A 14,123-nucleotide genomic window follows, 5' to 3' on the forward strand; every position below is an offset into this window, starting at 1 on the left:
AAACACAATTAAAGATTTTTTAAAACTTAAAATAAAACATGCTTAGAAGATTAGTACCCTTGCATTATTTTGTTTATTTAACGGTGTCTGATAGCTGACACCTCTTGCTCTGAATTATTATACCAAAAACTGGAGATAATGCCTGTGCTGTACCACTCTGTTAAGGTGTTTTTCAGGTGTGTATCTGTAAGTTGCATACCTACTTTTGATTTATTGACATTCATTACAGAAATCTCATGGTCAATGCTCTATGCCCTAGGACCCAGGGGAAAACTTGAAATGGCTGGGCATTGTGAGCATAAATTGTTTTGTGTGCTGGTCAAAGACATGTGAAGGCACCATGACACAGAGTGAGGGCTATGTGTTTATCTACAAAATTAGTTCCCCTGAAAAATAACTGCAACTTCTATAAGGCAGTGCAAGAATAGAGAAACAGTACAGTAGTCAGTATTTGTCTACTATCTGGGAAGTCTACGTTCAAAATCCCCAGTCAACAAAGGAAATGTGCTGCATGCACACTCTCAGCCTAATCCACCTCACTGGTGGCTTTTTGTTATTCCTTGCCTAAATAGCCGCTTTCCTACAGGAGAGCATGAATACAGTGAAAAGGGGGAAACAACCTCGTTGCACACAGAAGAGCCCTGGCAAAATGAGTTTAACAACACACACACACTGTAACAAGGCAAAAAGCTCTTACCTTGAATAAAACTGTGTTCATTTTAAAGGTGCTTTTTGTATTTCTCCCCTGCGACTCAAGCAGCCAAGTAAAGCAGCCTCTTGGTCATTCCCTCTTACCCAAGAGAAGAGGAACCTCAGCCAATGGAGGAGCTTGACTAAGTAGCTGTGCTGTGTGATCAAGAGAGCCTGGCATGGCTAGAGCTTTGATTGAGACATGTGCCAGGTTCTCTCAATCACACAGCAGAGCTATGGAGTCAAGCTCCTCTATTGGCTGAGGCTCCTCCTCCTTGGGGAAGAGGGAGGGAGGAAGAGGGAAAGAGCAAGAGGCTACTTTGCTCAGTTGCATCACATGAGATAAATACAAAAATGGTGACAAAGGAAGCAGGAGAGGAAGAAGGAAGCAAATGACAGGCAGTTCCTCAGGAGCTGGACAGAAGCCTGTGGGAGCTGGATCAGTCCCGTGGGCTACATGTTTGACACCCCTGCTCCATGCTATCAGGAACCCAGGTATTAGAAGTTACAGACACAGAAAACAAGCATTTGCTTGTAAGCATCTCTTGATGAAGTTGATCATTCAAACCAGCATTTTGTTTTCACAGCTAAAAATAGGATTAACAACTACAGATGGGAAAATTCTTGGAGATTTGGGGGTGCAGCCCGGGAAGGGTAAGGTTTGGGAAAAATGCCACCCCCAAAGTTCAGGGGGAACTGATCTCTGTAGTCTGGAGATCACTTATAATTCCAGGATATCCCCAAGCTCCACCTGGAGGTTGGCAGGCCTGGCTACAGAATATGCAACCAAGATTAGAAAGTGGGACCTTAGTGAAGTGAACCCATAGAATGTTGTGGGAGGCTCTCTACACATGTCAAATCAGAATGCAGGTGGGGAGTCATATTTTGAATTTTAAAAATATGTAAATATCTTTCTATAAATGGAAAAAAACCCAGAACCTCTCCTTGCTGAAGTAGTTTTATTGGCAGGGAGCATTTCCCCCCTTCCATGGAGAAGCATTCAAAAAAGGCTTTCCCGTCTAAACTGTAAGCTGGAATAGTCTACTGCAGGGGTGGTCAGCGGTAGCTCTCCATTGGCCATGCTGGCTGGGGCTGATGGGAGTTGTAGGCAAAAAACATCTGGAGAGCTACCGTTGGCCACCCCTCATCTACTGTATTACTTAGGAGCCTACAAAGTGGTTCTGCAATGTGCACAGCAGGTATCATATTTGCAAATATAAAAAACACTGTTTAATGCTCAGTGATGTATCAGAGACGGATTCAGTGTCTCCTAGCTCTATTCAAGTGATATCTACTTGCTTTCCTTGTCTCCAAAGTACCAGTTACTTTACTAGCGTGTTATCAAAATTTAAGAGAAACCCAGTTCCGTAAACTATGGCATAAGGAGAAATGTATGTGTGGGGAGGGGGGAGGAATAAAACAGGGAAAAACAGCCTGTCTGTCCTCATTATCTTCCATTATTCAGCCTGCATCTCTCATTGGCTTACAGTTGCAGCCATGAAGTCAAATGGCACCTTGATAAAAACAAAACTCAATAGGGCCTCAACTTTGGGACTCATAATGGATGGGCAGCAGCAACTGAGAGCAGCGGCATCACATCCTCCAGCATATGACATTAACCAGATTAAATAAGCGAAAACAGGTTCCAAACAGCTCCCTGAGAGAGAATGTAAACTAATGAAAAATTTATGGCAGGAAAACTGTTGACTAAACAAAACAATGAAAAAAAATCTGCCTTTTCTCTTGCCAAAACATACTGTATCATTTAAAATTTAAATGGGGCATTTAAAAAAGCAACACATTGTTCCCAGGGTCAAACATGTTTCGGTTGTAAAAGAATCTTAAGGACTGATCATGGGATCCTTTCAGAGACTTCAGGAAGCTGAAAGCCGAGGATAATTCATGCACTCAAAGCCGAGCATTTATTGCCAGAGACTTCTGCAAGGAGGCTAAAAGCAGTCAGTGAATTATCAAAAAAGCAAGATAATCTTTATTCCCTGCAGCTTACTCACATCTGTTAGATCCTGTGCCCTGCTAGGAATGCCATCTAGTGGATACACCTTAACACATATGCTTCCAACACCACTCTCAAAGATCAGAAACAGAGGTTCACAGATGCTGCCTCTCTCCCCAAACAGCTGTTTGTGTTTGAGCATGCCCAAGAGTAATGACCCTTAATCCTGAATGAAGCCAACACAATAACTGCTGGCTACAAAAGGAAGAAGAGTTTAGCCATATTTCCCCTCTCCCTACACTGTAGGAATAACAAGAAATTGCTTGAGTCCTCAGGGAAGGAAACTGTCAAAAGCAATCTGTGGTTGCTGAACTAGAATGCTGTATCTTGGCTGAGAGGCGTCAGTTCTCAATATGATCCTTCTTTAGGACAGAATGTGATCTTGACATAAAGCAACAGTTCAAGAATAGGGAAATATTGTTCTTTAAAGATGAGACTAAACCAGCAAGATGGATTATTTATTTAAAATATTTCAAAACTACTTACCAGTCCAGAGGATCCTTGAGTCAGTTTAGCTTAGAAACAACCCATCTATAACCATTTTAGCACAGGAAGCAATATCTGCATGCAGATCAAACAGATGCTTGCTCACAACTCATTATTAAACAAGTTTCAGTTTGATCCTTTTTTGCACCAGATGTTGCCCATTTGGTCTAACCTCACCAAATCTGAAGAGGGAATGGAGCACTTTATTAGAAAATCTGGTCCAGCAAATTAGATTTTGCCTCCTTCACTGAATTCCCAGTATCCCCTTTAATATATATATTTTTTAAAATTATGTGCATGTGTGTGAGTATGCACCTGGAAGTCGTGGTGACCTCTGGTGACTGATCCCTACTGGGAGCATGGAGGATATTTAGAAAGGCGACTGAATAAAGCCTGTCTCTGCCTCCCAGATCTGGTATTCCAAGGAAGTACTCCATGCAAGTACTAGCCAGACTCAACCTTGCTTAGCTTCCAAGATCCAATGAGACTTGGCTTGCCTGGGCTATCCAGGTCAGGGTCCCAGTATCCCTTTGATTTTTTCACAAAGTAGAATTAAAATTTGACTAGAAAAAATGAAAATACAGTCCATCGTACAACCATCCCTGACCCAGAAACTTATTCTGTGTCAGCAAAGAAAACTATTTTAATGCTTTTGTTTCCTGGAGATGCTTAATGCTATATCTACAGCTGCATCTCTTAAGACAATACATTTATGCTGGAGATATGCTGAATGCAAGGCCTGTATCACCAAGGTATGATCTTGGAGAACTTTGGGTCCAAGACAACTAAGTCCAATTTTGGAATTATCAGAATGTGGGTCTAGCATGCAACAAACTCACAAGGAAATAATAGGGGTAATTAGGAGCATGGCATCTTCATTTCAGCAACCAATCGTGTGCTGATGATTTTATGGATCTAACTAATTTTCAGGCTCAAGCACTTCCTCCCTCCTCCATCTTCCATCACATGACATGCTGAAATTCAATATGTGTAGCATCAACTAACCAATCTGTTGTGTCACCCAAATGCATGAAGCTAAACAGACTGAGGTTTGCTTCTTTCCACATATGAGGAATCCTTAACCAAGATTAAACCTCAATTAAGAACTGAGACTACTGGAAAACAAATCTCAAGCTGCTAAATTTACCCTGAAAGAAGCACTAACATTAGGAGGACAAATCATGGGATGTCAAGACAAACTGCTGTCTTCAATTTTGGTACGCTATAGCTCTATGTAGATGTCCTTATTGCATGGGCACTCACTGTGTGGAGAGGGTGATCAGGCCCTGCCTCCACACAATAACTGAGTAGTGTGAATGGGATAACTGTGTGAAAGATGTGCCCACAGGCAAATTCCCTCCCAATGATCAGCCCTACTGGGTTTAGAATGCTGCTGGTCTTGGGGAGGGAGTATGCATGTGGGCACATCCTCTGTGCAGTCGCTTCATAGAGACTGCTTGACAGTCACATGGAGGCAGGGGGCAGGGCCACAGTCTTTGTGCCAGCTTGCCCTCCCTTGTGATGAATGCCCATGTGACTGGGATATCTGCATAGGGCTACTGTGGGGAGGGGGCATGCAAGGCCATCAATGAATCAAGTCTACGCCCATCACAAACAAACTCCATCTGTTTGAGAGATTTAAATGGAGCAATAGACCCTGTAAAGTAAACTTTATATTTGTTGAAAGGTGAATTTTTTTAAAATTAAAAAAATAGAAAAAAGGAGACTAAACTCCATAATCCTTGCTTGTTTTACTGTCTATTTTAGAATAATTAGAACAACAGAAGTCAGTTTTTTCGGCCTGACAGGTATGATCAAAACCACACTTTGACTTTGGAAATCGTCATCTGGAAACATTGAAAGATCTGGGTAAACAAACTCAAACTGAATCCAGATACTATTGGTTAGAGACAGAAAGAATGTAGGATTAGGTGAACAGCCTATAGTGGTGAGGGAGCAGGTCCTTATGGAATCTGCCATGGGGAGCATGTGACTCCAGTGCTAAACTATTAATTTTTTCTAAGTCCAATGGAAGACCAACTGCCTCTATCTACACAAAACCTGTCCATGAACTAAGGTATTCTGCTGTGACTCAGCTCTACATGTCTGTGTTGACTATAGTAAGACAAGCAAGCAAGTCGAGCTTTTCAGCCATTAATACCCAGATAATGAGACTCTTTCCCCCAGAAATACACCTGGCTTCCTTCTAATTTTAATGCAAACATTTTTATTTCAAAAGCATTGTGGGTCAGGCAAATCTCTTTTTAAGCTGTTACTTTTTACTGTTTCTATTGCCTTTTGTTATTGTATTGGTTTTTATGCTTTTTGGCTGTCTGTGATGCATGCTAGTACCTGATCTGACTTGGATGCAATTTTTAATACTTTTGTGCTGCATTTTAAGTTTGTGTGTTGTTACTTATTACGAGTACTACACATATAAAAATGGAAAGGTGCATAAACACTCTAAATGGGTAAACAAAATTATCTTCTTGCACATAAGGTCCTTCCCCTTACAAAGTGCAGAGTTGTAGCCCATTTGGACAGCAGGAAGTACAGCAATATGAGAATGGAACAATAGTAGATCAAGCACCACAAAATCTAAATGGTACAGAATAATATTAGAAGCTTGAATACAGTTTGAACATATGGCTTCTGGAGTGCTGTGACTGCATACATGCCCTATCTCCAGACTATCTTCTCTTTTACTTTAAATCTTGCTAACTGGACTGTTTTGTGTCCTTACTAATTGGTGCTGCATTGCTGTCTTGTATCTGAGATAAGAGGGAATACAAATGCTTTAAATAATACTAACATTCTGCTCATCATAATTAACAAGCTTAGAGAACTAGATTTGTTTATGAACAGTAATTTTGTCCTGAAGAAGAGCCTATTCCTCTGAATGCACTGGGATCTTCTAATCATTATTGGCTCACACAACTCTGGATTTCCTTTGGCCTTCCTTTGAAAAGTGAGAGTACCAGCAAGTGTACTACCACGGTGTAATTTTTTAAAAATAGAAGGTGCTGTATGACTGAGTGGGGTTTGTCAGCGGTTGTGTTTTTACAGCAGGGACAGAAACCTGGGGGCCCATCTAAAACTCTTTGCAAACAGTGAACTAGCGCACTGGTGACATTCTTCTTCCTGACATGCTAACTTCCTGTCAGTAGGATGCTTCAACATGAAGGAGCCACAGAGCCCCCACTAAAGTGTTATCATCCCAGGATGTCTGTACTACATGTTTTTGTTTAACCCTAAAGATCAGTTTACCAATAACTGTTAGACAGGTACCAAGAGACTTCCCTCTCACTATTCTTCAGCTCTACTTGGGCAAGTGTTCCTTACCTCTGGGATGAGGTATTTCATCACAATTTCTTTTCCTTTTTCTCCCAGTTTTTCATCTGGAGTAACTTCATATTCTGCCTGGAAAAGAAAATGAAAAAATGTGATTTTCACCTGATCATGACCTTGTACTGGAGATTTATTTCACATGAAGCTTCACTTCTCAAAAAGCAAACATTAGACCTTCAGACAATAATCCCAGGCCAGTTTAATTCTGTAGCAAGCAGACTATGAGTAAACTCTTTCTATCTGCTCTTTTTTTATAGCTGTGTACAAATACACACTGAATCAGATCCTTGATCCACCTACTCAGACTGGCAGCAGCTCTCTTGGATCTCAGGCACAGGTCTTTCACATCACTTTTTACCTGATCCTTTTTTAACCGGAGATGCTGCGGGCTAAACTGGGACATTCTGCATGATGCTTTTCCACTGACAACAACAACAACAACAAAATTTTATTTGTATCCCGCCCTCCCCGCCGGAGCAGGCTCAGGGCGGCTAACAACATAATTCAAACCTTAATTATACAGAAGTGAATAAAATTACATTTAAACATTTTAATTAAAATTCTGATTAAGTTTTTAAAATTAAATTAATAAAAGTGCTAATGCTATGCTATGTTTGCTTTTATGATGGCGGTTTTTCTTAGGAGTTTCCTTCTTCATCAGCGAAAGCCAATCGGAAGAGGATGGTCGTGCAGGCCCTGCGGAATTGTTCAAGGTCCCACAGGGCCTGCATTTCCTCTGGAAGTTGGTTCCATAGGCTCGGAGCTATAGAGGAGAAGGCCCGGTTACGGGTGCTTTGCAACTTCACCTCTCTCGGTCCGGGAATAGTCAACAAGTTTTTGAGCCACAGCCCAGACTCTCTGGATTCATTAACTGACAAACCATGACATGCATACTCATCCCTTGGCAGGCCACATGACAGACAAGGGTTGGAATGGCAAGTTTACGTGGCAGATTTGCAAAATCTCATAATACAAGATGGTACACTGCTTTCCCTGATACTAGCTTCTGTGCTTCAAGCCAGAAGCTAAGACAGCAATGTGTCTCCAGAGCTGGTGCGTGGGAATAGGCAAAGTAGGCAGTCGCCTAGGGTGCCCCCTCTCTAACGCATGACTCTGGCTCCTGACCACTGTCACCTTGTCCTCTCCCATCATCAAGTTGCCCTCAACAAAGCCAAGCCACCCCCCTCTCTCCAATGTGCGACTTGGCCTCCCACCTCATCCTATCCTGCCACTCTCCTTCCTAACATGGCTGGCAAGCACTTATTCTCAGTTTTTTTTATAACATCACATTTTTTTTAAAAAAAAATTAAAAATAAGTAAATTAAAAATGTGACAAGTTTCAAGTTTGGTGCTCTTCAATTTCCCTATTTTTTTTTAATAATGGGGGTGCACTAGTGGATGATTCGCCTAGGGTGCCAGAAAGCCTATTGCACAATTAACATGCATAAGGTGTGAATGTTAATTTTCTGGTGCAATATTTTTTGTATGCTGTACAATGGCTGGATATTGGTCAGACCTGCCTTTGACTACTCATTGTTTTGGGACATCTGTGCTTTAATTATCATTTAATTATGCCTGGAGCATAGATTATAGCCATCATAACTAATGTTATGAATTGTGATTTATTAGTTTGATGATTTTAGGATTTTAATGGATCAATGTATATGTTTTTATGTTGTTACCCACCCTGAGCCTGCCTTGGTGGGATAGGCAGGATATATATCTCATAAATAAATACTCATAAATACTTCAGTTGGTTGACTCCTAATAAAAAAGCACTACATTACTTGGAGGAGGGGGATTTTTCTGCAGACCAACACACCCACCCATCTAATTTCATTATCCTAATCTATTTCAAAAGCATAGACTATTATCTGAGATAGAACTGGTGGGACTAGGCCAGTGCTGATCTAGACAGCAAGCTGATTGTGGCAAATATGAAATGCCCTGAAGGAGCAGGTTTCAATGTGGGCCAACCTACATATTATGTGGGAGAACCAAGGCTGGATCTATCAACACTTTTAAACATAAAAGGTAGCTTCTGAGACAGTGCTCTAGCATGGAAAAACAAGTATTTTTTTATCAGTTCCTCGGCCTCTTCGCCAGCAGAAATCTCTTTCTCCAGAACTGTTATTAGCTACAGTACAGAAAAAAACCATTGTGATCCCAAAATAATTCCATCCCAATAAAACTGAGGTGGTAGTATCTCCATTTGTGCCACCTCAAAAGGGCACATATAAGCCAAACATTAGCCGTTGTTACCTCAAAACCTTCTGGTGGCAGGGGGAAAGGGTGTTTGTAGGGGAAAAGGATGAGGCCATGAAAGTGCATGAAAACTACTTTGAAAATTGCTATGAGGGCATTTCATTGTCATTATGAATGCTTTTGTGGAGAGTAGGGATGCCTTGGAAGGGAAGCAAAGTACAAAGCCACAAAATCCACTCTTCAAAGCAGCCATTTTCTTCAAGGGAATTTATAGCTGTATTCTGGAGATCAACTGTAAAAGTGGGGGACCTCCAGGTGGAAACATATTCAGGACACCCTAGTCAGGAGGAGTCTGGTGATACTCACCCTGAAGGAAGTGTTGATGTTGCTGAGGCATTGGCCATGCTGGGAATGGTTGGAAGGCATGGGCTTCTACCCCTTGCTAAGCCTTAGGTATACAGAAGAGGAAGGTTCAGGAACATAGTTCCTCCACCTCCTGTTCGACTGTTCCTTGCCTTCGGTCTCTATGGAACTTTGTAGCACAGAGAAGAGCAGAGAAAGGAGGACTCCCAAATGGATCCTCCTTGGGGTTTCATGGCCTTGAATAGCCCTGGCTGATCTCACTGGGCTCTGTTCCCTTCTTACAAGGCCTCCTAGCCTCCAGGCTTGGAATTGTGGGTGCCAAGAACCTCTGCAAAGAGTAAACAAGCAGCCCAACAGGTGGCAGGGAATGGCTCTGACAGACAGCTGAATGGCACAGCCTATCTCACAGGCTTGTCCCTGGTGTCTTCACAGGCAGTGCCAGCTTGGCCAAGAGCCTGGTGAGGCAGCTGGCCTCATGACACAGTTGCAATGAAATCTACACAGAGAATTGCTATTGTGTGGAAGCAACCTATGAAATAAACTTTAGGACAATCATACTTCAGATGAGAAACTTACAGGCTGCTAAAATGCACGACTGATGCCTTCCCTCTACCAGAAGTCTTTGGGGATGAACCAGCTATATACAAGCACAAAATGAATACAGAGGATTCTGCAGAGTTCTTTCATCCAATTTCCTGGTCATTTAGATAATATCTGACTACAGGCCATTTTGCCTCTTGAAAGCTTGAACAGTCAAGAATGCTTATAGCATCTTAACAAGCATTGTTCCCTCCCCCACACTCGCTTTTCTGAGCCCATTCTGAAGAATAAAACCACATGGATAGAACAGCTATTTTAAAAGGTTAGAAAACTTGGAGTCTTATCTCAGCTGTCACACTTTATGATCATTGTAAAAAAAAGAGGGTGGCAGGCTGCAGAAAGATTAAAGGACCATTGATATTACAAAACACGTTTAAAATGAAGTGAAAATATTTGCATTTAACTTCCCATGCACTGTACTGCCACACAAACACACAGAAAATACTGATCATATCTCACAGCAAAGTAAATCTGAATGCAATTTCCAACATTAATTCTTAACCTAATCATTATCACCCAGTTTATTCTTCTCACTATTTAACACTATATTCATCACTGTAAAAGTATGATAATCTTATCCAGGACTTGACTGCAGGTCACTGAAACAATTTTCACATTAACTGTGTTTACATCCCTACTGGCAACATCTATCTATATAGGATTCCATAAAAACTAAGCCCGGCTAAACATCCGCCTTTTTAATTGGTTAGCCAGTGCTGGCTCTTTCCCAGAGTTAAGGAGGAGGAAAAGTTAATAGGGTTCACCTGAATCCAACAGACAACAAATGGCTGAGGGTTTTTCAGCTGGCCTTGAAAATTGGGAGGCCCTCTGGAAGCACTACATGAGATAAAATGGGGTTGCTGCTAGAATGCAAAGTAGGTGACTCCTCTGCTTTTGTGGAAGTACTTTGCATTCCACATGGGTCTATTTGGTTCCTGGTTATGCTTTGTGAAAATTCTACTCTTCCTATGGAAAACACCCAACATGACATCTTCCTATTAGGGCAGTGATCTCCAGTATGGTGCTCATGGATATTATGGCAGTTTCCAGTGTGTTTCCTGGTGTCCACTTTTTTCTTACCTCAAAACAAAGAGATACTCTTTGATACTGGAGGTACTTCAGAAGCATTCCCATTAAGAATTAGCTTAATGTCTGCGGGGAGTATGCATTCAGAAACAGCTGGCCCTATCACAGGGTGACATTTGGCTTGGGCTCTCCAAATATTTTAAGGCTGTCCCTATATCAGCCATTTTGTCTTTAGTTGTATTCCCCCTCCCATGGTAGCCATTTTGCAGTGGCATTTACTATCTGTTCTCAGAATTGTGATCAGCCACCCTGAGCCTGTTAGGGGAGGGCAAGATATAAATGCAATGCAATGCAATAAATAAAATACCTGAGGAGAAGCTCCCAGGGAAAGGGAAGATAGGAAAGTTGAAGACAGTAGAACAGATAAAGGTAGGATGGCTGGTGGGTGGGAAGTGAAGAATGAAACAGGTAAAGGGGACAGTTATAGGGGCTTACAGGGAAATGAAATAAGAAATATTGGGGGAGGAGAAAATCAGATGCCTTCTGTAAGTTGTTGCAGGTTTCCCATTTGCATTATTTATAAAACGTATACCCCATCCTTCTGTCCTGATCTGAGCCACCATAGCATCTAGCACAGTGTTTCCCATCTGCAGGGTCGTGACCCAGTACCAGGCCATGGAAGCCTCACTACCGGGTCACAAGAAAAGCCAAAGCTAGCTCCGCCCCCAGCAAAGCATGACCTCTGCTCTGCTTCCTTCCTTCCCCCATCTTTCTCTGTTGTGCAGAGAAAAGCCAGCCTTGAAGACTGACACAGGCTGCAAAGCCTGCTCTCCATTTGGCTTCTTTTCTTCCCCCGTCTCTCTGTTGTGCAGAGAAAAGCTAGCCTTGGAGACTGAAGTAGGCTGCAAAGTCTGAGCTCTGTTTGGCTTCCTTCCTATGTCTCTGTGTTGTGCAGAGAGGAGCTGGGCCGCCTCTCCTTCCTTCTCCCCCCCTCCCAGTGTTTGAGAGAAAGCTGGTGTCCACAGGCACTTTAGACCCATGAAGTGTTCTTCACAGTATGAGCTTTCCTGTGCCTTGCAGTATGTTCTTTTGGGAAGATTTCCCTGGAAGGCCTGGGCGGCAAAGAAGGGTGTGTGTGTTTTTTTCAGCCGGGAGGGGTGGGGAGTGGGCATTCCAGTAGCTATTTTTTTTTCCAAACGACCCCATGGAAGAATTGTTGCTGCCTGAGGTCATCTGATGGTGAGGAAAGCTTTTTCCCCCTTGCCCCCCCCTTCTTTCTTTCTTTCCCTGCAAGTGATGCTCTGTTTGTATTCTTGGTGCTGGGAGGGGGGGAAGCAACAGTGGAAGGGCTTCTAGTGCCCTGGCCCCACTGGTGGACATTCTGAAAGTGACATCACAGGAAAAGGTGGAGTTTTGGTTCAGTGTGCCCCAGAAGTGACATCACTTGGCCCTTGACACCACAGGAAATGACATAATTCCTATCTCCCGGCTCCACCTCCAAAATCTTCTGGTTCAACCCCCAAATTTTAGTGGGTCACGAAGGAGAAGTGTAAAAATAACCGTGCCACGGGAAAGAAAAGTTTGGGAAATTCAGATCTAGCAGATTAAAAACCATACAAAAACACATCACTAAAACAATCAAAGCCAAGCTAAAATATGCATACAAAGCAATTAAAACACAGGGCAGAAAGGTGTAATCACTGAAGGAATACCAGAAAAAATAAACAAGCCTTCACCAGCTAGTGGAAAACAGCAACAGAAGCGGACAGATTAATTTCCTGAGGAGGGAGTGCCAGAGTTTTTGGTGCCATGAATAAGAAGGCCCTTTCTCAGGTTGCCACACACTTAATTTTGTAAGGTAGGCACATCCAAACCAGGTTTTTGGAAGATGACCATAGCAGTTGGGTAGGTTTATAAGGGAGTTAGTGATTCTTCAGGTATGCTGGTCCGAAGTCACATAGCACCTTGAATTGTGCCTGGAAACAGTCAACCTTCTGGCTGAAGAATTTTGCACCAACTGAAGTGTCAAAACATGTTTCAAAGGCAGCCATAGAAAGTGAACACTGCAGTAATCTAATATAACAGGGCATGCACCATAGTGGCCAGGCATTTTCTGCACAGGATGGGCCACAACTGGCTAACCAGTTGACAGTGGTAAAAGGCACTCCTGGCCACAGCTGCCACCTGCTTATCCAGAAGCAGGACCTGGTTCCAAGGGCACTCCTAAACTACAGATGTAATTTCAAAGGGATTGCAGCCTAAGGTTGCTTGGCTGTGCCTGGGAACCAGCAGGAGCTTTGGTGCTGAGGTCATAGATGGAGTCATGTGCACTGTGACATCACTTCCAGGGGAAACCTTCTTTATTTAGATTGCTTAAAATCTAGCAACTAAATCTGCTAGCTCCGAGCAGTATGCTGAGCTAAAAATGAAATCTACAATTCAGTTTAGATGGACATCAACTGCAGTTAATCAGGCTTTACCAAGTAGCATTCAATAATGGCTCTTACACAGATCTTCCTTCAGTGTCTTGTCTGTGTTAGGAAGAAAAACCCTTTGTTTAAGTTTAAACACACAAAGGACCAAATTGTAAAATAAAAGACTGGCATACGTATTATCTCAACAAGGCCAGTGCCATTGGTGAGCCAAAGGTCTGACCTGGAACTGGATGGGGTTGCTCTAGGGTTGCCACCTCTCCTTGTTGCTTGCTGCCACTCCAAGAGGCCTTGGGAGAAAATTTTTTGAAGGTTGGGATTGAGTATGCTGTGACCTCACTTCTAGGGGAAACCCCAAAGAGATGTCAGGTAGCTCTAGGAATTACTGGAAATATGGCATTTCTGGTGATTTCTAGGGTTGTCAGGTCTGTGTGGGAAAATACCTGGAGACTTTGGGGGTGGATCCAGGAGTGGGTGGGGTTTGGGGAGGGGAGAGGAGAGGCCACAGCATGGTACAATGCCATATAGTCCACCCTTCACGGCAGCCATTGTCTCTAGTTGGAGACCAGTTGTAAAAGTGGGAGATATCCAGGCCCCACCTGGAGGCTGGTAAACCTAGTGATTTCTGACCTACCCGATGTCACTTCTGGTAGACTTTGCTAAATGTTGTGGGATTTGTATCACAATAACATGTTTAGGACCAAATTATAAGGCAAGCTCAAAACTTTAAAACTGAGCTGTAAAGCTGATTTAAAATTTAAAGTATACACAGTAAACTTTCCACTGCAATTAACAACATAAAATTACTAAACTTTATCAAGCAATGTCTGAACCAAAACCACTTCAAACTGACAAGAGAGATAGTCCTAAACATCAAGGTGATGGGGGGGGGGGGGTGACCAGGTCCAGATACATGGGCTCATGGAGGCTTATGATAACAGCCCAGAAATGTAATATCA

General features: G+C 42.6%; 1 protein-coding gene across 1 annotated transcript in view; it reads right to left on the reverse strand.

Annotated features, from left to right (window-relative positions):
* The window catches only part of GRK5 (G protein-coupled receptor kinase 5), a 252,071-nt gene that overhangs the window by 98,907 nt on the left and 139,041 nt on the right, over window positions 1-14,123 (reverse strand). Inside the window, exon 4 of the mRNA XM_060241527.1 lies at window positions 6,533-6,610. Coding sequence (XP_060097510.1) covers window positions 6,533-6,610 — 78 coding nt within the window. The remainder of the gene's footprint in view (window positions 1-6,532; window positions 6,611-14,123) is intronic.

This window comes from Heteronotia binoei, chromosome 6, assembly GCF_032191835.1.
Source record: "Heteronotia binoei isolate CCM8104 ecotype False Entrance Well chromosome 6, APGP_CSIRO_Hbin_v1, whole genome shotgun sequence".
Lineage (NCBI taxonomy): Eukaryota > Metazoa > Chordata > Lepidosauria > Squamata > Gekkonidae > Heteronotia > Heteronotia binoei.